The sequence below is a fragment of the Anabrus simplex genome, chromosome X, assembly GCF_040414725.1.
Source record: "Anabrus simplex isolate iqAnaSimp1 chromosome X, ASM4041472v1, whole genome shotgun sequence".
NCBI lineage: Eukaryota > Metazoa > Arthropoda > Insecta > Orthoptera > Tettigoniidae > Anabrus > Anabrus simplex.
Genome location: NC_090279.1, coordinates 184,629,429 through 184,655,370, shown reverse-complemented (window position 1 = coordinate 184,655,370; position 25,942 = coordinate 184,629,429). Strand labels below are relative to the sequence as shown.

Below are 25,942 nucleotides of genomic sequence, written 5' to 3'. Positions count from 1 at the left end.
TCAAAAAAATTACAACTACCCGCGGATGGGTTCGAATCTCTACTGTATTACCGAATATCCAGGCGTATTCAAGCCTGTCTCTTAACAAGCAGCTATAACTCATATTTTTTCCTTCACTGAAATTTTCACAGGCCCATTTTCCTGCTTCATTACCCTCATTATATTCTAGGTGATTCCGCCTTTCCTTTGCACTTTTATTACACTCCTTCCCAAATTGTCTGTCTTCTCCACTCAAATAACACTCTTACTTCTCAACGTCGCCTCACACTTCTCCGGCGGCCGAAATGTACTTGAAAACGCGCTCTTGTGTAGTAATTAAAGAAACCTACATTGCTTTGACTATTCTTATCCCCCTAAGCATTAAGGGCGCATAGCATCGGTAATGAAGAAGCTACCTCCTGATTTTACACCTAAAATACATATATCGTAATAACCTGAAATAAAACGAAATAAGACATTCCTATCTACACCTAATTGCATCCTCTTTTCCAGTACTAAACTAACACAGAAAAATAAGGGCATTAGCATGCAATCGCCCTGGACAACCAGTTACAAAACCTAAAACGAAGCATAGCTCAGCCCTAGCGAGCTGACTTTTAATGTAAACTTAAAATCTACATAGGATGAAACTAAGCTGACTTCTAAGAACATGCTTATATTATTAGCATTTCACTTACCTTTGTCAATCTTGGATTCCATGCCAGTCACATGACTGCTGTGGCTGTAGATTTACGCTCCTATCATAACACTGGATCAGCACAGGATGATGCCATCGTAGTCCTTGTAGATAACACTCCTAGAATGAATAGTTAATACCTTTTCACTTACATACGCAAATATCACTCTATACAAATAATTAAACAGATAGAATATTGACCTTCGTTCACAGTTAATATTTAACGGAATAGTTCGTATATTGATCATATACAGTGAAATAATCGTGTCGAGCGCACACACGACTCCTGTGATCGCGATACGCAACCCGATAAATGTTTGCATATAACCACTGTTAAATCAGTCCACGAGAGTCATGGAGGTTTGAGCCTTTACCGTCCCAAATTTGCAACGTACACTGTGCCTCGTGCACTTGGCATTACTCTATTTCGTCATATGGGCAGAGGTACCTGCCACAATAACATACTGTTCACTCCCGGATTTATCGGTCTTAATTCGCAGCAGGATTGTGCATTTTAAGAGAGTTCTCAAATAGCTTCACTGTTCATTACATTCGGTTCTCAAAACTATATTAGTAATAGCGTTACTGTTGAAATGTATAACAGACAAAGAACACTGGAGTCCCGACTAACATGGACACTTCCCCTGCTGCTTGTGGCGTTATAGATTCACTTGGCTTATTCAAAAGAGGGGGTTCCCCAGGGGACTATGGCTTGGGATCGACCGCTTTCTGAAGACGAAGCGCACGACAGTTGGAAAAGAGCAATTCAGTACTTTGATTTAAAGTAGCCAAAATATGAACAGATATGTGTCTGTAAAATCAACTACAAGTCAGTATTCATATCAAAACTGAAGCATAGGTTAAATAACAGATTTCTTCCATAAGATAATAGTAGGTCAGCACTGCGATGGATGAAGTTGGTAGTGTGGAAAAATTTGTCTTGGGTTGCACAATGACCGTCAACCACGCCTTCTATCCCACGATTGGGTTACTTTGAGCACGCTGCTTATCAGGCAATACTGCGACACTCTCTGCAGACTTGTTCAAGCTTTCAAATTACTCACGATTTCAAAGCTTGCTACTGACTGTCCTCTAACTCTGCGCGATCTAAAATGAAACCGTTGGCTACTCGCCTCTCTCACAAAGCTTTCCAATTTAACGAACCCACAGTGTTGCTCAATATTCAAATATATATGGGGCATATATATGATTATCTCCCTACGGTAATGCTAAATATGAGCCATCATCATTTCAAAGTCAAGGGCAAAACCAGTAGATAACACCAAACTAATGCAAGGAGGACGAGAGGTTGCCATAGTTACTGCAACCAACAAGCATTACTAAAAATGACCCATCTAAGCAGAAAGGAAAATTATTTAAAATAAACGACTAATCAGGCAATTAGAGCACAGAGCAAATGTAAATAAAGGAGTAACTGTGGAGCTAAACTAGCACCTGTGAGAGATGGATAATCGCACAAATCCACCAAACATACATACACACAGCATAGAGACCATGGTGAAAGAATCCCAGTATAATGTCAGTGTTAAGACACTATACGAGCACGACCGTACAGCATGACAGACAAGATCAGTTCATGTATGTATCTTATTCATTCCTCACCTCCTTCTTTGAGAGCTTCCACTGGTATACCATCAGGACCAGAGACTTTATGATGCTTTGCTTGCTTGACACCATGCTTAACTTCATCTAGTGTTGGCAGGGAGCCAAGCTCTTCATTGATGGGAGCTTGGTTTAATTCATCATACACCTGTTCATCAATAATCGATTCCTGGTTCAAGAGGTCTTCAAAATGCTCTTTCCACCTATTCATCATGGAGTATTGATCTTTAAAAAGTGTACTGTTATCACTGGACCAAAGGGGATTCCTCCCAAAGGTGGTGGGACCATAAACTGCTTTTGTCGCTTGGAAGAATTGTCATGAATCTTTATCTACTAGATATTGAAACTCTTTTGCCTTTGCTGTCCACCATGCATTCTTGGGTTCACGGGTTTTGCTTTGGCAATACTTACGGCTTGTTTCTTAGAGTGGGAGTTCATGTCCCTTCGCCATGCTTGCAAGGCATTTCTCTTCTCTCAGATCAATGCTTCAGTTTCTTTATCATTTTCATCAAACCAGTCCTGATGTTTTCTGGCCTTATATCCTAATATTTCTTTGCAAGAATCTTGAATAGTGGTCTTCAGATTCTCCCAGTGTTGCGTTACTTCAAGCTGATATTCTTTTGGCAAAGATCGATGAAGGAGCTCTCTGAATTTTGACGTAATTTCTGTATTGTCAAACTTATCGGTGTCAAAAGTATGTCTGAAGCTCTCCTGTTGTTTCCTCCTCTGGGTGGACAGTGACAAAAGCATCACTGATGTAATAAGTTGGTGATTTGTCCAACAGTCATCAGCTCCCGTCATTGCTTTGGTGACGAGAACATTGCGTAGATCTTGCTAGCGGACGATTACATAGTCAATGAGGTGCCGGTGTTTCGAACTAGGATGCTGCAATGATGTTTTGAAGTGATCCTTTGGGGCAAAAGATGGTGTTGGTGATTATCAGTCCATGTTCAGCACATTTTGAGATGATTCTAATACCACTGGAGTTTTCACTGCCAACTCCCTCCTGGCCAGTGACACCATTCCATACTTTGTGGTCCTTTCCTACTCCGACATTAAAATCGCCAAGCAGGATGATTTTGTCTAGGCGATTGATGTTTGATAGGATGTCATCCAGATCTAAATAGAATGTTTCTTTGATGTCCTCATTAGAGTCTAATGTGGGGGCATATGTGCAAATTATTGTGGCATGCTGGTTGCCATTTAATCAAAGTCTTAATGTAATGATGCATTCATTATGCCCAGTTGGAAGCTTCAGCAGGTCTCTGAGAAGCTTACTCTTGATGGCAAAGCCTACTTCATGTGTTCGGTGTTCATTGGTAGGTTTACCCTTCCAGAAGAAAGTGTATCCTGCACTGTTTTCATTCAACTGACCTTCTTTAGCAAGTTGGGTCTCCTGGAGTGCTGCTATGTTGAAATTATATCTTCATAACTCTCTACACACAAGGGTTGTTCTCCTTTCGGGTCTCTCATTTGAAGTGTCATCATTAAGTGTTCTTACATTCCATGTAACAAAATATTTCTTTGTTGTTCAATGGCATTGAGGTGATACCATTGGATGCGGCTATCCAATCGGTACTAGAAATGGCTGATTATATTTAGAGCACCTTTTCTAGCCCCTTCCCCATGAGAGGTGAGCAGACTGGACCCTAAATAGGACTGCTCAGTCATAGATGCAGCAACCGAATTGCTCTACAGCCACAATCCTAAGCAAGATTAAATTTTCCAACATGTGTGTGCACATTCTAATATCTCTTGCATTAGTTACAGCTTACATTACTGGCACATGGTGAAACTCATCCCAGCGAATCGACCAGTACTTCAAGGCGGATTCTTCCTCTACAACGTGCAGCATAATTTCATCATGGGACGTCTACTGCCGTGTCTCCATGACCTGCTAAGCATTTAAGGCATTTCTGGCTGCTGAAGGTGACTGACGGGAAAATGCCGCAATGACGAATCTCAACCTGGAATCAAACTTCAGCTAAACTTGAGTACCATTTTAAATGTTTGATATCTTCTCATCATTGTAAAACTAGATGATCTTTCTTCCCCAAATTGTAGTTCTATTAGTTTTTGTAGTAGATTGAGTTATTTTCATTTTCATTTCTTGAGGTGTCATGGTAGTTAAGTTACATGTGTGTGACTGAAATTTGAAATCTATTAGACTAGCTGTTGTAGTCTGTCTTTGAATGAGTTCTCATATGTAGGATTTAGATGTATTTAAAAATTGCTGACCACGCGATAAATTTCAATTGCCTACATGTGATGTTGGAAATATCTTGATTGGAGTTGTATGTAATTTTTGTGAGATAGGGTCAAATTTAGTGTCATCTAAGTTCACTTGTAATTGTTTGGGATCGAGTCATCTAATTTCACGACATTTCAGAAGGACTGATAGATGTAATAATCACTAAAATAATAATAAATTTAAGTAGAAGACCGGGTTAAGAATGTAATTAAATGGTCGTGGGCTATAAATTGTGTTAGATTCATTATATGTGATATTTAATGTGCTCAGTTCATGATGTACCTAGAATATTGGCAGTCCTGCGGGATATTAATTGAATAATTTATTATTGAATGATTTGTTGCTTGTGTCTTTGGGAGCACAGTGTGAAATAAAATAAAATGCAGCACACGTTGAATACACTTCATGAATAGGGAGTAATAATAATGTGATTAAAGCTCATGAACGCTGCACTTGTAACCCATGCGATGGTGATAATTATGTAATTCTATTAGAATTTTCAAGTTAATCTCAGAAATTTAGATGGATCTCCGTTGCTGTTTAATGAGTATTTCATTTCAAGTGATACCACTAGTTCGATCACTAGTCTCTAATTGGATTAAGAACATTACCAGATATGAGTTCATCCTCCGGATATTACATGGGCCTAAAAGTGAAAATCGCAAAACTGAGCAAAGATATAAAATTTCTTAAACAATGTATCGCACACAAATTAAATCTCTATTTTCTTAAAACTAGCAATAAAAGTATGTTATGTATGTTGATAATTGTACACCTTATGCCCTACTCTTTTCCATCGGCTGCCATATTAAACATGTTGTAACGTAAGTTTGTGCAACTTTATATCAGTGTATTAAATAGGTGGAACTTGGTTACTTCCTTTTTAACATTGTGATTCTTAGTTCAATACGGAACAATTATGAAGTATCTAGCTTTAAATAGCAAGGGTGTGTTCATTTGCTGAGAGGGAGGGTAGGCTCCGATTCCTGGCAGTGCTACGGCATTGTTGCCACTATTCAAAATCATCCCGTGGATAACTTTGGTTCAAAAAGAAACGAGCCGGAGGCTATACAATGAAAACCGCTGAAAGGATCGTAATGTCATTACCTGGGGAGGAAGGTTTGGTCCCTATAAGAGTGCTGAGGTCCCAAACTCACCGCTAGAGGGACACGGTCGCACACCCACATGATGATAGAGCTAGCAGGTGCACGAATCGACCGTCCACTGCATTCAGTCGTGCTGAAAACAGTGAACTGGAGGCTCAAATGAAGACCAAATGGGCGTAGTGCATTTCCTGACAGCGGAAAGAGTGTGGGGAACTGAAATACATCGAAGAATGGCACAAGTTTACGGAGAGCTCTGCATGTCAATTGTAAGTGTCAAAGCATGGCGCAAGCGATTCAGGAAAGGACAGATGTTGTTTGCTGATGATGCATGGTCTGGAAATCCACACCGCATTATGGATGTCATTGTCCAGCAGGTGGATGCCTTCATTATGCAAGACCGGTGAGTTACAAGCAGTTGTTGTTGCAGAGGTCGGAGTGAGCGTCAGAATTGTTCACGCCATTATTAAGGACAGATTGAAATTTTGCAAAAAGTGCACCCAATGGGTGCCTCTCAGTCTTCAAACATCACAGGAAGAATGTTGAATTGGACACTCTCTTGAACATCGGCTGCACTATACCAAGGAAGGGAATGAGTTCATGTCGCAGGTGGTCGCTGGAGATGAGGCATGGTGTCATCACTTCGAACCCGATTCAGAGCAATAAAGTCTCCAGTGGAAGCATGCAGGTTTGCCACCACCCTATAAATTCAAGTGCAGGAAAGGCTATGCTCAGCTTCTTCTTTGATTAAAAGGGCCCCCTTATGGACTTCCTGCAGCATGGGACGATAAATGTGCAGTGATATTGATAAACCTCCACTGTCCTTCGCGAAACGATCAACATAGCTCACTGGAGGAATCATTCTGCTCCACGACAATGCAAGGTCTCATACAGGAAACACAGTCAAGGAGCTCTTGCAGACATTCAAATGGGAGGTCGTCAGTCACTCTCCATACAGACCGGATCTGTCTCCCTGTGACTATACCATTTTTGGTGAGCTAAAAAAGAGGCGAACGATTCACCTTGGACGATGTCAAGCAGTACATTCGGAACTGGTTCACATGGCAGCCTCAGGAATTTTACGATAGCCATTCACCACCTTGTGTCACAGTGTGACAAGTGGCTGAAGAGTGCTTGTTTTAATTTTATAGCCTCGGGCTTGTTTCTTTTTGAATGGCGGTCATACACGGCAAAATAAATGCCACTAAAATTACTGCTGACCTGATGTCCACATTTTCTTAGCAACAAAGTATTTATTTATTGTATGTAATAGTTTGTCATATCGGCAAATCATTGCTGTGTTGATTTCTACAGTTATTGTTCTCACAATGAAGGAGGAGATGTTTATCGTGCAACATTATTTCCGGCATATAGAAGTGGGGCGTGAGAATGGGCCCAGAAAGTTTGCCTCACATTAAGGCACAATACGAGGAGCGATTTAAAGAGCTAGAACTAAATAACAGAAAGAACAACGATGTCACTTTTCATTTTCAAGTTCTGTCATATGGGATCATTCTTATGTCAACGAAAGTAAAGAAACTACTGAACTATTACCGGCAGTATTTCACCGGCGATGTTACCACTTCCCCAAGAGCATAACAAATGTGATACGGACCCAACTGCCAAAATAAAAATTTGGGGCCCCTCAAATAAAATGCGAAAACCTATGAATCACTAATATAAATGTAATTATAACAGGAAGAAGTAATTCAATATATTGTCAGGCTATGTAAACAAAGGGATTATTCGTTATCATAAGATTGCTAAAAGTAATGTTTAATAGGTTTTATTTGACTGCCTACATGGTTTAATGGCTGAACTGCTGAACTGCCAACCATGCACCACTTAATATTAATCAGTTTCATATACAGAACTGTATTCTGCAACTGACACCAAAGTCTTGGTTATAAAAAAGTATTCAGAAAAATATAACAAAATAAAAACAAAAACTCATCAATTAAGGTTCGAAAAATATCAAAACGCAAACTGATAAGCCTAATGTACTATTAACTTCGTGCAGAGAGAGCTCGTACGAAAGTGAGTTGACTGATTGTTATTACACCAACTTCTTATTGGCATTATACATTGTTGTCCAATAAATGTGTGACACAAGTTACATGTTCTGCAAAATTTGTGGACAATATGATCTCAGGATTACACAGCAAGAATATAATTTTATAACTATGATATTTTGGTATTAACTTTCATTGCTGTGATTTATTAAAATAATTTGCTGCGGGTGTTTTGTGGAAAGTGTTTCGCAGTGTTGTGAGATACGGCAAGGGAAAAACCAATATAAATGGTCCGTTATTGGACATTATAAATTTTCCAGCTAACTCATTCTTGGTTGCCAGCGTTTCGCCCTCACGTGCTAGGGTGGGCTCATCAGTTGGTACCTAGCACACCTACCAATACGCTGGCTAGTGCATACCGTGGAGGCCACTGTGTAGGCTAACTGGAGCCACTGGCAGTGCCAATACACTAAGAGATTTTGTCTCATTATCAAAAATTGATGCCTGCTTGGCCATCAGATGATATAGATGTTGATTCCCATAGGGATTCTGAAATATTTGTCCTGAATGAGTAAATTTATAACACCAATATAAATGGTCCGTTATTGGACATTATAAATTTTCCAGCTAGCATATTCTTGGTTACCAGCGTTTCGCCCTCGTGTGCTAGGGTGGGCTCATCAGTTGGTACCTAGCACACCTACCAATACGCTGGCTAGTGCATACCGTGGAGGCCACTGTGTAGGCTAACTGGAGCCACTGGCAGTGCCAATACACTAAGAGATTTTGTCTCATTATCAAAAATTGATGCCTGCTTGGCCATCAGATGATATAGATGTTGATTCCCATAGGGAATCTGAAATATTTGTCCTGAATGAGTAAATTTATAACACCAATATAAATGGTCCGTTATTGGATATTATAAATTTTCCAGCTAACTCATTCTTGGTTGCCAGCGTTTCGCCCTCGCGTGCTAGGGTGGGCTCATCAGTTGGTACCTAGCACACCTACCAATACGCTGGCTAGTGCATGCCGTGGAGGCCACTGTGTAGGCTAACTGGAGCCACTGGCAGTGCCAATGCACTAAGAGACTTTGTCTCATTATCAAAAATTGATATATGCACTCAATACGCAGCCAGCTTATTGGTAGGTGTGCTAGGTACCAACTGATGAGCACACCCTAGCGCGCGAGGGCGAAACGCTGGTAACCAAGAATGAGTTAGCTGGAAAATTTATAAATTTACTCATTCAGGACAAATATTTCAGATTCCCTATGGGAATCAACATCTATATCATCTGATGGCCAAGCAGGCATCAATTTTTGATAATGAGACAAAGTCTCTTAGTGCATTGGCACTGCCAGTGGCTCCAGTTAGCCTACACAGTGGCCTCCACAGGATGCACTAGCCAGCGTATTGGTAGGTGTGCTAGGTACCAACTGATGAGCCCACCCTAGCACGCGAGGGCGAAACGCTGGCAACCAAGAATGAGTTAGCTGAAAAATTTATAATGTCCAATAACGGACCATTTATATTGGTATTATAAATTTACTCATTCAGGACAAATTTTTCAGATTCCCTATGGGAATCAACATCTATATCATCTGATGGCCAAGCAGGCATCAATTTTTGATAATGAGACAAAGTCTCTTAGTGCATTGGCACTGCCAGTGGCTCCAGTTAGCCTACACAGTGGCCTCCACGGTATGCACTAGCCAGCGTATTGGTAGGTGTGCTAGGTACCAACTGATGAGCCCACCCTAGCACGCGAGGGCGAAACGCTGGCAACCAAGAATGAGTTAGCTGAAAAATTTATAATGTTCAATAACGGACCATTTATATTGGTATTATAAATTTACTCATTCAGGACAAATATTTCAGATTCCCTATGGGAATCAACATCTATATCATCTGATGGCCAAGCAGGCATCAATTTTTGATAATGAGACAAAGTCTCTTAGTGCATTGGCACTGCCAGTGGCTCCAGTTAGCCTAAACAGTGGCCTCCACGGTATGCACTAGCCAGCGTATTGGTAGGTGTGCTAGGTACCAACTGATGAGCCCACCCTAGCACGCGAGGGCGAAACGCTGGCAACCAAGAATGAGTTAGCTGGAAAATTTATAATGTCCAATAACGGACCATTTATATTGGTATTATAAATTTACTCATTCAGGACAAATATTTCAGATTCCCTATGGGAATCAACATCTATATCATCTGATGGCCAAGCAGGCATCATTTTTTGATAATGAGACTAAGTCTCTTAGTGCATTGGCACTGCCGGTGGCTCCAGTTAGCCTACACAGTGGCCTCCACGGTATGCACTAGCCAGCGTATTGGTAGGTGTGCTAGGTACCAACTGATGAGCCCACCCTAGCACGCGAGGGCGAAACGCTGGCAACCAAGAATGAGTTAGCTGAAAAATTTATAATGTTCAATAACGGACCATTTATATTGGTATTATAAATTTACTCATTCAGGACAAATATTTCAGATTCCCTATGGGAATCAACATCTATATCATCTGATGGCCAAGCAGGCATCAATTTTTGATAATGAGACAAAGTCTCTTAGTGCATTGGCACTGCCAGTGGCTCCAGTTAGCCTACACAGTGGCCTCCACGGTATGCACTAGCCAGCGTATTGGTAGGTGTGCTAGGTACCAACTGATGAGCCCACCCTAGCACGCGAGGGCGAAACGCTGGCAACCAAGAATGAGTTAGCTGGAAAATTTATAATGTCCAATAACGGACCATTTATATTGGTATTATAAATTTACTCATTCAGGACAAATATTTCAGATTCCCTATGGGAATCAACATCTATATCATCTGATGGCCAAGCAGGCATCATTTTTTGATAATGAGACTAAGTCTCTTAGTGCATTGGCACTGCCGGTGGCTCCAGTTAGCCTACACAGTGGCCTCCACGGTATGCACTAGCCAGCGTATTGGTAGGTGTGCTAGGTAGCAACTGATGAGCCCACCTTAGCACGCGAGGGTGAAACGCTGGCAACCAAGAATGAGTTGGCTGGAAAATTTATAATGTCCAATAACGGACCATTTATATTGGTATTATAAATTTACTCATTCAGGACAAATATTTCAGATTCCCTATGGGAATCAACATCTATATCATCTGATGGCCAAGCAGGCATCAATTTTTGATAATGAGACAAAGTCTCTTAGTGCATTGGCACTGCCAGTGGCTCCAGTTAGCCTACACAGTGGTCTCCACGGTATGCACTAGCCAGCGTATTGGTAGGTGTGCTAGGTACCAACTGATGAGCCCACCCTAGCACGCGAGGGCGAAACGCTGGCAACCAAGAATGAGTTAGCTGGAAAATTTATAATGTCCAATAACGGACCATTTATATTGGTATTATAAATTTACTCATTCAGGACATATATTTCAGATTCCCTATGGGAATCAACATCTATATCATCTGATGGCCAAGCAGGCATCAATTTTTGATAATGAGACAAAGTCTCTTAGTGCTTTGGCACTGCCAGTGGCTCCCGTTAGCCTACACAGTGGCCTCCACGGTATGCACTAGCCAGCGTATTGGTAGGTGTGCTAGGTACCAACTGATGAGCCCACCCTAGCGCGCGAGGGCGAAACGCTGGCAACCAAGAATGAGTTAGCTGGAAAATTTATAATGTCCAATAACGGACCATTTATATTGGTATTATAAATTTACTCATTCAGGACAAATATTTCAGATTCCCTATGGGAATCCACATCTATATCATCTGATGGCCAAGCAGGCATCAATTTTTGATAATGAGACAAAGTCTCTTAGTGCATTGGCACTGCCGGTGGCTCCAGTTAGCCTACACAGTGGCCTCCACGGTATGCACTAGCCAGCATATTGGTAGGTGTGCTAGGTACCAAATGATGAGACCACCCTAGCACGCGAGGGCGAAACGCTGGCAACCAAGAATGAGTTAGCTGGAAAATTTATAATGTCCAATAACCGACCATTTATATTGGTATTATAAATTTATTCATTCAGGACAAATATTTCAGATTCCCTATGGGAATCAACATCTATATTGTCCCCTTCAAAAGTGGTAATAATTTAGTAAAAGGAAAATAATTTATTTCATCAGCGTGTTGGAACATTATTTAATCGCCAAGAGGGTGAGATTCTGTACTTCCGTGCTAGTGCGAGCCAGTCACTTTGCGAACCCGTTTTTCCCGACCTACCAAGAGAACGAGGAAGCAGGGTGAAATTCCTGTTATGTGGCCTTCAAACACATGTGTGCGTACCACGTGACCCGGTGAGCAGCCTGATCTGAATCGATCAATAAATGGAAAGTCAAGTGATGTGAAACTGAAGCAGCCAATAAAAATGACAATCTTCACAGGAATGCAACAAATCCACCAATTAGATGTAATTAAGGGGCACACCTACATCTTAGGATAGGAAATTAATGGTAATTCCAGAGGAAAATTTTATAGAGGGTTTTGTACTTCTGAACGCTAAATTTGAGCATTACTCTGACTGCAGCTACGGAAGAGACTGGACGTCGTTTGCTTCACGGGAAGACTTTACATTAGAGAAGGCATCGAGGACTGTATAAACAGCAATTCAGACACTCGGAAAAATTAGCTACGATTTTATTTAGGGTTGTCCTAAGATAAGTGTCTACATCCAAATTATAAAGCATCGTGTGTGTATCCTGGGCTATTGCTAAGACTTTTGTTAGTTTCAGCTTTCTACGAGAACTTGGAAGAAGGAAGTTCCTTGGTTCGAGTTCACTGCAAGATGGTTATCTAGTTCCGCGAAGAATACTACAAGTTCCTGTGTATCTTCAGCTCCTCCATGAGTCACTAAGCATGTAAGGCGTCGGACATGGGCGAGACTTTGTTCGATGGAAGGTGATGTGACCACGTGCTAGGTCATCAGCCAGAATCCAGTTCACACCAGCCACATGAGTATTCTTTAAGAATTCAATTTCTTTCTATCTTTGTAAAATGTTTGTAAACGTAGCCTTACCTTATTCATTTAGATTTCTATTAGTTTTGCAGTAGTTTGACTTTTCATTCTTCTTTCTTTGGTGAGAGGTAGTTAGTGCTCTGGAATGAGTGTGTATTTGTTCTATTAGTTAGAAATGAGTGTATGTCATCGAGAGAGACCTCAACTGTCCTAAGAATTTAGAAGGCAGGAGAGATAAAAAATAAATGAACCCCGCGTTAATTTTGATTGGTTTTGAAATACTTTGGAAATTAATTGAGACAAATTAGGACAGTGTTCTAGTGTTTTTCTTAGTGTAGAATTTCATTCTACGATTGTACGACATGTTTGTGGGTTCGAGTTTGTTTAGAGTCATCCGAATAACTTCATACGACAGCTTTGCGAGTGAGATTATGCACGGTCAGGAATATAATAATAATAATAATGAGTAAAAATAATTAAACCTAATTACGGGCTAAAATGATTTAATAAGGTCATGGGTTTAATGTTAGTTATTCTTGGAAAGTATTATCGTGTGCTCACTTTATGTAAAGTAAGCCTGGGACGTGGCAATTTTCCGGACGGAGTAATGACGAATTAGATGTATGTTTTCTGCGCTATTAATTTGAGTATGACTTGCAGATGGACATTATATTTTGAGTAATAATTTATGCATCCATTAGAGTCAATTTTGGGAAGAGATGTGTCACTGGACATGATTTCTTCGAGCTTCAGTGCAGAGTAATTGAGAGCCACGACATTATAGGTGAATAAAAATAAATGCCGCAACTCATGTACCGTAAGCGCGTATTCTAATATTTTGACCTGTGTTGTAGTTATTCTACTTGCTTAATTGGGATGATTTCTGTTTAAAATTTTCCTTGAACATCGTTGTATAGTTAATTTCTACGTATAAGTGATAACCTTAATTCCATCACATTCTAAATTGATACCTGGGATGTGCGTGATAGTGTCATCTAGAGAATGATTTCCCTAATTTGCAGTAAATCCTAAATTTAATAATAATGGGTTAGTGTTCGTGTAAATAATATTATAATAATGCCGTGTACCCATGTGTGAATGTGTGATGTGTGATTTGATCCTATTCTGTGTTTTATGAATATTTCTTGTACGATTTTGTGACGATATTCTCCACTATGTGCGTCAAATTTTTGACCGATTTGTATTATTTCGCGTGTCCGTAATTGGATCAATTTTGAATCTTTAGAAGATTTTATGGTAATTTAAGGTAGATTAGGGCCTAATTCACTAAGTTAAAGTGAATAAGAGAAGGCAACGTCCATGGACTGATGTCACGAGATTTAATTATTAGTTATTGTACAGTCACTTTCTGCATAAAATTGAGTAAAATTTAGGTTGATATAAGTTCAAGTAAAAATTTATTACAAGACGCTTATTCAATTAATAATTATAAAAATGAAGTAATTGTTGGAAGGGAAAGTCTAAGGAAGACTTGCTAACCATAAATTGATGAATTAAATAATTTTCAATAATTTAAATAAGGAAGAGAAATAATCATTTCTTGTAAAAATAAGCGAAATCCAGATGGAATATTTTAATTTAAACAATTTGATTATCATTATAGGAGAATGATATCAGATATTATTTTGATTTTCAATCAAATTTTACAGTAAATTAATGATTCCTATATTTATTATTACAGAAACAAACAGTCGTTGAACTTTAATTTGAGCAAGATCCCTCATAAATGATAGCACGAGGAGAAGATATTTTCAAGAATCAAACCCAGATTTTGTGAATTTAATTTTTTTATTTAAAAGAGTGTCAGTTTTAATAAATGTGTAAACCTATTTTAGTCTCCTTTCATTTGTCGCTAGTCCTTCATCTATCCCTGCCTTTAAAAATTTCTGCACAGCCGATAGCGAACGGTCCACCTCTGAGACCCTCGCTCTCCGGCAAGCTGAGCCCGGCATGAAGGGGGCAATATCAAGGGTAAAACATGTTTACAGCTGTGCTGTGTTACATTCAACGCAAGAAACTGCTGCTAGGTGCAACCAAGTGGCAGTTCTTCTACGTACCAATTATAAAAACAAACTATTTCGACTAATTCTATAAATTGCCCTGATCATAACTGTGCAGAATGACATTAGGTTAGATATGTTCTTATCCGAGGAGTCTGTGGGTTCCCTTAATGGCCCGGGCCTACCTGCACTGCAGGCCCTAACATTACGCCCCTGTGACCTCCAACTTATGCATCACCTCTCATGTCTCCTTACAATGCCAGATTATAGTCACTCAGCAAAGTCTTCTTTGCCCGCTAATTCTCCCAAGCCTGTTCCCTTGGCAGTGGCTTCACTAGATAGTAGTTAGGGACAGTGGGAATCTTGTTAATCCCTTCACGTGTGTCGGAGATAAGCGGTCGCCCAAGAGCCGTCACCAGAAAACAAGAATCGTGGGTATTTCTCTGACAGGTGTTACAGTCCCAAAAGCATAGTCGGCTCTGTAGTACCAAAATTCTTAGAGGGTTTACTCTAAGACAGGGCATGACAAATCCCGGAAGCAAGACCACCTTGATGTTTAAAATTAGTGGGTTACAACTAGTTACAACAAACTTCCCTCATTATCAACATCTTGAACCAGCTCCAGTTTCCTGGGTGCAGTGAATGAGCGCTCTCCATTTACTTCTGTCCAAGTAGAGGTGTTCTTCCATAACCTGCTGCAAATCGAGACCTCGTCCAGTTAGATCATTTCTAATTTGATCGATCAAATCTCTTCCTTGGCCGACTTCTTGTTCTTTTGTCTTTGAATTCCTTCTCAGACCACACTCTAGCTGTTCTTTGTAGGTCCATTCTTTTGAGATGACCAAATTATTTCAGCCTGGCTTTGACACAGGTCTCACTAAGGGATATTTTCACTTGGACCAAATGGCATACGTTGGCATTTCATATTTTGTCCCTCCTTGCTTTCTAATCATAGTTCTTAAGAAATTCATTCCCACTGCTTGTGGTTTGCTGATATTTATGTTGGTTTGGATGCAAGTTTCTAGACTGTATGTGGTAACTGGGAGTAGTTTAGTTGGACCGGAACACCCTTCTGGAAAATATTTTCCCGCTTTAGAATGACGTAACATTTTTACATTGTGTAAGAAAATCTTATAATCTATACATAGCGCTGAAATGTCATGCGTGTATTCTAGCGGGCTAATATCGAACCTTACGGTTTTATGTTCATAAGATATGGTCTCTTTTACATTCCTGGGTAATTTTCTGGTTCTCTAAAGTTGGCTACACTGTTATTGGATTCGGAGAGCAGGAAGTGAGCACAACTATCTTCCACTCATTATGTTTGTGTGAATCCAAGTTTTATTTTATGTTTTGCTCAATGTGTTGCTGTGAAGCAGATATTATGGAATCTCTCTGCAGTTAATGAACATCAGTAGCCCCGTAGTACCATCCAAGTTTTCCAGTGGCTGTGAAAGTGAGTTGTGAGTGTGACCATGAGTTTACTGAAGTGGCTGGGTTAAAAGAAACGAGCTGGAGATGAAGATGAAGAATCAAAGAATACTCAAAAGGTGTGTGATGGCTCAAGTAAAAATGAAACTGAATGGAGTTCCAAGAACATCAGTTTCATTAAAGACGTGAGTATAAAGACAGAGCCTGGGTTAAATGTTGCTGAAATGTGTAATGCAGATTCAAAGGAGAATCTAGGTTATGGTTCTACATCTTCTACCATCGACTGTGAAATTCAAGAACCCAGCTACCGAAAACAAGAATTTGCAGACTGTTGGAACGATTCTCAGTACCGTTATTTTTTGTCAGAGAACAAGTGGTTATTTGCGAAAAATAAAAATTTAGGCTGCAGTATATGCAAAGAGGAAAGTAAATTAGGATTAGGAGTTTCTAAAGGGGCAGGACTTAAGCTAATGTAAGTATGGGTAGAATTCAAGGTTCATCCCAACGGAAATAATATTAATCAACAACAAACAAGCCTTTGGAAAAAAATATTTGAGCATAAAAATTTAGAATCTCACAAAAAAGCTATGTTACAAAAATCAGAATCTAATAAAAAGATATTTGAAAGTTGCTTGGACACTATGAATGTCAAACACCTAGAATCCACCCTTCGAGTATTTCGAACAACATACTTAATTGCGAAAAGAAATAGACCCATCGTAGACCTACAACTTCAACAATTAAATGGTTTAGATATGGGATGAGTTCTTCAAACAAATTGTAGTTGTGCTAATATTATTGAACACATTTCACAGGAAACGAGAAATAAAATAGCAAAATCTGTAATAGAAAACCAGAGGAGAATCAGTATTATGATTGATGAATCAACAAGAGTTCGTGTAAAATCTGTTTTAGTATTATGTTTGCGATAATTCTGAAGTTGTTTCATTTTTCTGGGATTTGATAGAACTTGATTCAACTGCAGCAGATGTTATTACTTGAGAGATATTGAAGAATCTTTCTTCATATGGGAAGAATGAAAACTTTCTGGCAGAACATGTAGTTGGTCTAGCATGTGATGGGGCCTCTGTAATGTTAGGTAGAAAAAATGGAGTTGGAGCACAGTTTTTAAATTTATTTCCAGATATAGTAATCTGGCACTGTTTAAACCATCGCTTGGAATTGGCCATTTTTGATACAAGAAATGAAGTTCCAGGTGTTAACCATTTCCATTCTTTCTTTGACAGTTCTTTATACAGCATGTCTCCCAAAAATCAACGGGAACTCAACATTTGTGCTGCTTCACTGGAACAAAGAGTTAAGAAGATTGGGAAAATATTTACAATAAGATGGGTAGCATCAAGCCAGAGAAATGTAAAAGCTGTCTGGGAAAACTATAGTGCACTAGTAAAACATTTTAGTGAGGCCAAAAGTGACTGCCAGAGAGACTCCAAAGAAAGGGCAAAATTCCAAGGTCTAGAAAATATGTTAACATGTGTAGAATTTCTATAAATATTGCAATTATGTATGATGCTCTTGTTGAGTGAGCTGATTTGTCATTACAGTTACAGAAAAGAGAGACAAGTCTGACAGAGGCTCAAAATGAAATCAAATGCACTATAAAAGTGTTTGAATCTGTGTGTTGCTCAACTTCTGGAGAATACTACAGAACAGTTCTTAAAGCAGCAGAAAACAAAAAAGTTTAGAAACATAGGTTTACATGATTCTAAAAAGTTGTAAAAATTGATAGAAAGCAGTTTTTTCAGAAGTCTTGTGAACAACTTAAATAAAAGGTTTATGGAAAATGTGTCCACATCATCTCATCTTGGTTCCAGCTCTAGTCAGCAGAGACATGAGAGAATGACAAAAGTTATCAGTGATTCAAAGGTACTATACAAAAATAATTGGCCCTCCATTTCTACTTTGGATATCTGCTATGGTGATGAGAGTGTTGGCAACCTTTGTGACTTTTTCCACATGTCAGACTGGAGGAGGTACATTAATGCTTTTAGAATATGTCGAGACCAAGGAAATTCCAGTGGAGCTGATGCCTTTAATCAAGACTGTACTGACCATTCCCATCTCTTCAGCAGAAGCTGAGAGCTTTCAGTACCATGAATGAGATCCACACCGAAATCAAAAATAGGCTGCTGGTTACAAGATCAAGCAGACTTATTTTCATAAGCAGCGTTGGACCTCCTGTGCATATATTTAACCCACAGCCATATGTCAAGTCATGGCTACGAAAGCGGAGACGTTCAGCTGATGAAACAACTTGTCGGAAACATGAGGCTGCTGATTTTGACACCCAATACGAGTCCATTTGGAAATTGCTGAATTAATAAAGTGAGTTCCTGTAAATATTTTGTTCCAACTAAATTACTGGTAACTGGTATAAAAAATATCCTCTAGTGTTGCGAACGACGAAACAACATATCGGCCGCACATAACAAAGTTCAGTTCCATAGGTGCACAAATACAATTTTGAAACAAATCAAATGGAGGACCAGACTGCCCCAAATGAGCAGACACAAACACATCACTCACAAGGTGATTCAAACATTTATTACACATGAATAAACACTGCATATTTACACATTATGTACAACAAATTCGGAGGTACACCAAAACACGTGTACTGCTGCCGGTCGCCATGTTCAGTGTCTGTGTATAAAACAAAAACGCAGCAGCACATTGCCAACTGTTACAAAATGAAATGCGGCAGACGAGTACCAACACAAAAGCCGCAACATACTTCCCCCTTTGAGGGATCTCAACACTCAAAATCAAAGTCAAGTGTTCATGTTCATCACAGACAAACGAATAAAAAGGAAACTCAGATAAACATATACAAATATACAACTATACAACATCCTTTGGCAATGGACACAATTTCACTATGGCACGGCGCAAAAGACCAGTTTTAGTCTTTACACTGACCACACGAGTAATATTGTCACAACCAGGATGGAGCTCCTGGATTATACCAGTTTTCCAAACCAGAGGAGGAAGGTTATCCTCCCTTAGAAGCACTAAATCTCCCACAGTTGGAGTCCACTTCCCTACAGAAGACCATTTACGTCTTTGTTGAAGTGATTGTATGTATTCTTTTGACCACCTCTGCCAAAAATCGTGATACAGCTGTTGCACCAAATTCCATTTAGTTAGACAGGAGCGGGAGCTGTTGGATATGTCTGGAGAGGGGATGGAGGTCAATCGTCTCCCTACTAGAAAATGTCCAGGTGTCAAATAGCATTGATCATTGGGGTCGTCAGTCATTGAACACAGAGGTCTCGAGTTCAACACAGACTCAATTTGATACAAAAGAGTACTCAGCTCTTCAAAATTAAGAATGCATTTTCCTAGGGTCCGCTTTAAAAGTGATTTTGTGGACTTTATTCCAGCTTCCCAAAGCCCACCGAAATGAGGACTGGAGGGTGGAATAAACTTCCAGTTCACATTCAAATTAGATGAATATTCTTCTATTTCAGTAGAGCTATCCTTAATAAATCTTAATAACTCATTGTTGGCTCCAACAAAATTTGTGCCATTATCACTCAAGATGAGATTTGGAAATCCTCTACGCGCCGTGAATCTTCTAAATGCGGCGAGGAAGTCCTGAGTTGTTAGACTCTTCACCGTTTCAAGATGTATTGCCTTAGTGACAAGACAAACAAAGAGAGCAATGTACGCTTTAAACTTTATCTTACTCCTCGGGTTATCACCTTTTATGATGACTGGGCCACCATAATCAAGACCAACCTTAACAAAGGGTAACGATGGTTCAGCTCTATACGAGGGTAACTGACCCATTATGTGAGTCGTGAGTGGAGGTTTGCTCCTGAAGCACTTGTAACATGAATGGATCACACCACGAACAACTGTCTTCCCACGTGGAATCCAAAATCTGTTACGCAAGGAAAACAATACAGCCTGAGGGCCGGAATGCAATAGCATCTCATGTTCATGTTTAACAATCAGTTTAGTAACAAAGTGTTTCAGAGGAAGAATGATGGGGTGTTTTTCATTGTATTCCAACTGAGAATTCATGAGTCGACCACCGACTCTCAACAACCCGTAATCATCGAGGAATGGATTCAAAGTTTTCAATGAGCTCGAAGAGGCAACTACATTATTAGACCTCAAGTCATGAAGTTCCTTTCCATACTCACTAGCTTGCATCAGACTTATTATTTTCATTTCACTAATCCTCAATTCTTTAGGGGTGAGTGGACCAATGACATGAGCATCCTTAGTGGAGCGAACATTGGTAATAAATCTCAGAACATAGCTATGAACTCGCTTAGGTTTGAGAAAGGACGAAAACTTCTCTAACTCAGGTGGGTACATGTTAACTAGCAAGACTCTCAAAGAGGGTTTCGATTCTGCATTCACAGCAGATGGTGTATTACTGGCAACAAAATCAGGGTACACGGGGGACAATTCGTGCAACCAGGAGGGACCATGCCACCATACATCAAGAGAAAACATTTGTGAGGGTAAAACACCTCGAGACAAGTGGTCAGCTGGATTGCTGTGGGTAGGTACGTGTCTCCAGTCTGAGACTGAAGTGAGGGATTGAATTTCAGCAACTCTATTAGCGACAAAGGTTTTCCAACAATTGGCGGGTTTCTGTAACCAACACAGAACTATCGTGCTGTCAGTCCAGCAGTATGTTGAGAAAGGAATGTGCAATTTCAGCGATTCAGTTACCTTACTCATTAGGCGAGAAAACAATAGAGCAGCACAAAGCTCTAAACGGGCAATAGATTGCTGTTTTAATGGAGCAACGCTCGATTTAGAAGTCAACAGGATCACTGATACCTCATCATTATCAGATACTGTCCTAATATACACACACGCACCATAGGCAGCTTCTGAAGCGTCAGAAAAGCCATGGATTTCAATAACCTTATTCTTAGCAAAGGGCATTACATTTCTTTGCACTCTGAGGTCATTAAGCAAGGGGAGCTCACTGTAGATAGCATTCCAGATTTCAATAATTTCAGATGAAGGTTCTAACACAAAATCCCAATCAATTTTCAACTGCCAAAGAGACTGCAGGATAAGTTTGCACTTAACTACGGCACATCCTAACAATCCAAGGGGATCAAATATGGAAGCAATGATAGTGAGAATGCTTCTCTTAGTGACTTCCTTAGGTGCTTTCTTCAAATTTATTTGAAACTGAAACTCATCACATTTAGGATGTCACACGATACCTAATGTTTTAATAGCTTCATCCTTAGTGACGTTACAAGGTGACAACATTTCTCTATCTTCTACAGGGACATTGACAAGAGCTTCCGGACAATTTGACGTCCACTTTCTAAGATGGAAATGTGCACTATCAAGCACAGAAGAGATTTCTGATTGAAGCTCCTTAGCTTCTTCAACTGAACTAGTACCTGTCAGCAGGTCGTCAACATAAAAACAAGAGCGAATGATCTCTGATGCAATGGGGTGAGATTCCTTGTGTTCATCAGCAAGTTGAACTAGACATCTCGTGGCAAGAAAAGGGGCGGAACTTGTACCGTATGTGACAGTGGTAAGACGGTAGTCCTTGATATCTTCATCAGTAGATTCACGCCACACAATTTTCTGAAGATTTCTGTGGTCAGGATGAATTAGCACACATCTATACAGCTTAGCAATGTCAGCCGTAAGAGCAACAAAATAGGTTCTGAACCTTAAAACAATGGACAGCAAGTCAGGCTGAGTAGTAGGACCAACCATTAACATAGAATTCAATGCTATCCCATTTGATGATTCACAACTTCCATCAAACACAACTCTCAACTTGGTTGTAGTGCTAGAATCCTTGAGCACACAATGATGGGGCAAGTAAAAGCTTACAGAGTTAGAGGTCTCTGGAGGAGCAATTTCCATATGACCCATTTCACTGTATTCACGCATGAAATCTACATACTTCCTTTTCAAGTCTGGAAGCTTAGCAAATTTATTTTCCATCTGTTTGAGCCTTCTAACTGCATTATGCTTAGACTCAGCCACAGGTGGCACTTCAGCACGAATAGGAAGTTTCACAACAAATCTACCAGAATCATCTCTTTGAACACTATTCACAAAGTGTTCTTCACAAGCCCTTTCTTCAGGAGTAAGAACTGGTTGATGAAGTTCTTCAAGCTCCCAGAACCTTTGGAGTTTAGAGTCAATAGAATCAAGTTTCACAAGATTGGCACGACGAGCCTTGGCATTATTCTTAATGCACGATTCAGGGAAAGTGCCTGATAGCACCCAACCAAATTCGGTGTCTAATAAGGCGGGATAACCCTTCTTATGCAAAATGTTAGAAGACATAATTTCATAGTAGACATCAGCACCTAGCAAAATATCAATAGTAGAGGGCTGATTAAATGTCCTATCACTCAAAATAATATCATCAGGAATAACCCAATTGGAACAATCAATTTCCTGCGCAGGGAGTGGACTTGTGATTGTGTTCACGACTGCACAGTTCAACTTCAATGTATAATCTGATACATTTGAGAACAAAACAAGGTTACATGTGGAACTTACAGGAGACACATTCGAATTGCCTATACCAACAATAGGTAGACGACAAGACCTAGTACGGATACCAAGCTTCTTGACAAGATCAGAAGTCACAAAGGATAATTGACTCGCAGAGTCTAACAAAGCTTTAACTAGTATAATCTCTCCTGAGCTATTTTTTATTCCTACACACGCTCAGCAAAACATTAGAACCTAGTCCTGAAACAACCTTCATGGCAGTGGGTGAAACAATTGCAGAACTTGTAGCATTCATGTTATTATTGTTATTATTGGGACTTGCTTGTTCCTTGTGAACCAATAAGTTGTGGGGCCCATTACACTGGGGGCACTTGTTTTGCTTACACTGTTTAGAAACATGAGAAGCAGAAAAACAAAGATAACAAAGTTTATTTTCCCTCACAAACATGCGACGGTGATCAATGTTTGCTTGTTTGAACTTTCTACAATCAGAAATGCCGTGATTATCAAGTTTGCAAAACCTACAATTCAAGGAAGTGCTATTGTTGGCAATGTGAAGGGCTTTTAGGTTGGATTTTAAGTCTCGTGTTTGCTCAATAACAGGTTTCTTGCATTCTGTTAGCTCTAGTGTTTGACATTTTCTTTCCAAGAAATCAATTAAATTATTTAGTGTGGGAATATCAGTAGAGGCAAATTTGTTTTCCCATTCACTTCTATGGTTGGACTTGATCTTACTTAGAATCAATTCCTGTAGCAAAATTTCATGTAGTGGAACCTGACCCTCTAAATTGTCAACAGCACTAAGATTAGATTTTACTTGGTTTATCAATTTGCGATATTCAACGGAAGATCCACTAGTACAATTATGGAGATTGAGCAAATGTTTTACATGCTGTGAAACAATCAAGCGTTTGTTATTGTATCTTTCATCAACTAAATTCCAAGCAACAGTGAAATTATCAGCACATATGGATAGGTTATCTAACAAATCCCTGGGTTCGCCTTGAAGAGACGACAATAGGTAGTGTAGTCTTTGCACATTGTCAATGCGGGTATTGTTAATAACTAAGCTTTGAAAGGTGTTCCTGAAACTCAAGTATTTTGTCAAATCTCCTTTAAAAACAGGCAATTCAATGGGAGGGAGCTTCAAGCTACAGCTAGATCGAGTAGAGTTATCAGAGACAATGGATGTGTTACTAGGACTCCTGGGTCTTTCAAATGAACAAAGCAATTCTTGAATCCTACCAACTATTGTATCATACCTGTTTTCAAATTCATCATGCTCTCTGAAGTGAGTTTCGCTAGATTTTGAGTCTAATTCACATTCTAAATACTCCCTAACTGCACTGAATTCCTTCCAAATTTCTGGCAACCTATTCTGTTTGGAGATCAGTTCGTAGTGGTTGATATTATCTTGCTTTAAGTAATTATCAAGGTGAGTTAATGACCTTTTAAATAGACCACGTTTTTGAACAGCCTTTGCTTCGGATTCAAACACCATGATGAATACCGGTAGTTCAGGTAATCAATTATTGACAAGATAATAATAGAAATCAATCCTACAACTATGGTGACTATACAAACAATGAGCCCTATATTCAGTGCACTGCATTCATTTCGCATTGTTGAAATGAGTGACAGTCTTTGAATGGAACCAACAATGTAGGTAGATGCACAAAAGCATGAAATAACGTATAATAAACCACGTACGTTCTAAAATATGCAAAATACACAAAGCGGCCCAACAAATTATTAGCACGAAATCGTATAATGCCCATGAGAAGTCAAGACAAATCTGTTATTCTATACACGGAAAGTGCTAGCAGTAGGGTTAGGATATCAGGCAGGATGTCTACCCTAGTCAAGATAGGAACAATAAAGACAAATGGAACAGACTTACAGTACATGGCGGTGCTGTATCATTAATCATCACTACCACTGGAAACACTCCTTGGCTCGAATCACATGCCCAAAGTGACTGGAAAGTCCAAAGCATGACGGCTGCGATGTAATGTTCACTGGAGTCCAAATTTCAAGTAGCATTTAACATCTCGAACATCAGGGTATAAGATAAAGGCTGGCGTAAACAGCTCACAAGAACAAATGCAATAAATAGCACGTGGTAACTTCCACAGATTGTTAACGTGCGATATCAAAGCAGTTCCAAAACAATGTAGACTTCGTTGAAATCTCAATATGACGAATTCAAACATTCGTAGTAATTAGCCTTAAGCACGACATCCTGGTGTTTTTATACAATAACTGTTCACGATGCTTTTCGCGCCAAGCTCGTTGCTATGTTCAAACGGCGATTGCAGGCAGCAATTCATGACGATAACAATTTTTAGGTGACTAGCACAATGTTCAAAGTTCACAATGATTCTCATCGCGGCCCGGAAGGACCAAAATTTTATGTTGCGAACGACGAAACAACATATCGGCCGCACATAACAAAGTTCAGTTCCATAGGCGCACAAATACAATTTTGAAACAAATCAAATGGAGGACCAGACTGCCCCAAACGAGCAGACACAAACACATCACTCACAAGGTGATTCAAACATTTATTACACATGAATAAAACACTGCATATTTACACATTATGTACAACAAATTCGGAGGTACACCAAAACACGTGTACTGCTGCCGGTCGCCATGTTCAGTGTCTGTGTATAAAACAAAATCGCAGCAGCACATTGCCAACTGTTACAAAATGAAATGCGGCAGACGAGTACCAACACAAAAGCCGCAACATCTAGAGTACTAATTTTGATCTTAATGGAACGTGTTTATCCCAAAGAAGATTTTTCACAAGATGATATGATAAAACTGTGCTCCATTTTGTATGCTTCTAGTGATTTCTGCAGATGGTCAGCTGTCTGTTGTTACTACTCTGCGAAGATAACGGAACGGATGGACTTGTTCCAACTTGGATCCATCTGGAGTGATGTTAGTACGGATGTTCTGTCGACTAACAGGCAACACTGTCGTTTTGAACTTGCTTATCTTGAGACCAAATTGCTTGAATATAGCATTCCAGTCATTCAGCTTCTCTTGTAGTTCAGCCTCACTATCACCCCATATCACCACATCATCTGCAAACTTCTCTCAATTTGGCATAAATTACAGATATGATGTTTGACGACAGAAAAGAAATCCATATTTGATTGCACTAGTTTGAAAATCTTAATTTTGTTTCCCAGTTTCACACCAGGCAAATGCTGGAGCTGTATCTTAATTAATGACATGGCCATTTCCTTCTCACTCCTAGTCCTTTCCTTTGCCATCGTTGCCACAAGACATGTCTGTGTCGGTGCGACATAAAGCAACTTGTAAAAAAAATCCTAATTTGCTTACACAGGAGTTCTCTACTCTCTTGTCGAACACAGCA

General features: G+C 39.7%; 1 protein-coding gene across 1 annotated transcript in view; it reads right to left on the bottom strand.

Moving 5' to 3' along the window:
• LOC137503372 (zinc finger protein 503-like) overlaps positions 1-25,942 on the bottom strand; it is a 226,863-nt gene that overhangs the window by 200,411 nt on the left and 510 nt on the right. The window contains exon 2 of the mRNA XM_068230948.1: positions 678-796. Coding sequence (XP_068087049.1) covers positions 678-699 — 22 coding nt within the window. The 5' untranslated portion in view covers positions 700-796. The remainder of the gene's footprint in view (positions 1-677; positions 797-25,942) is intronic.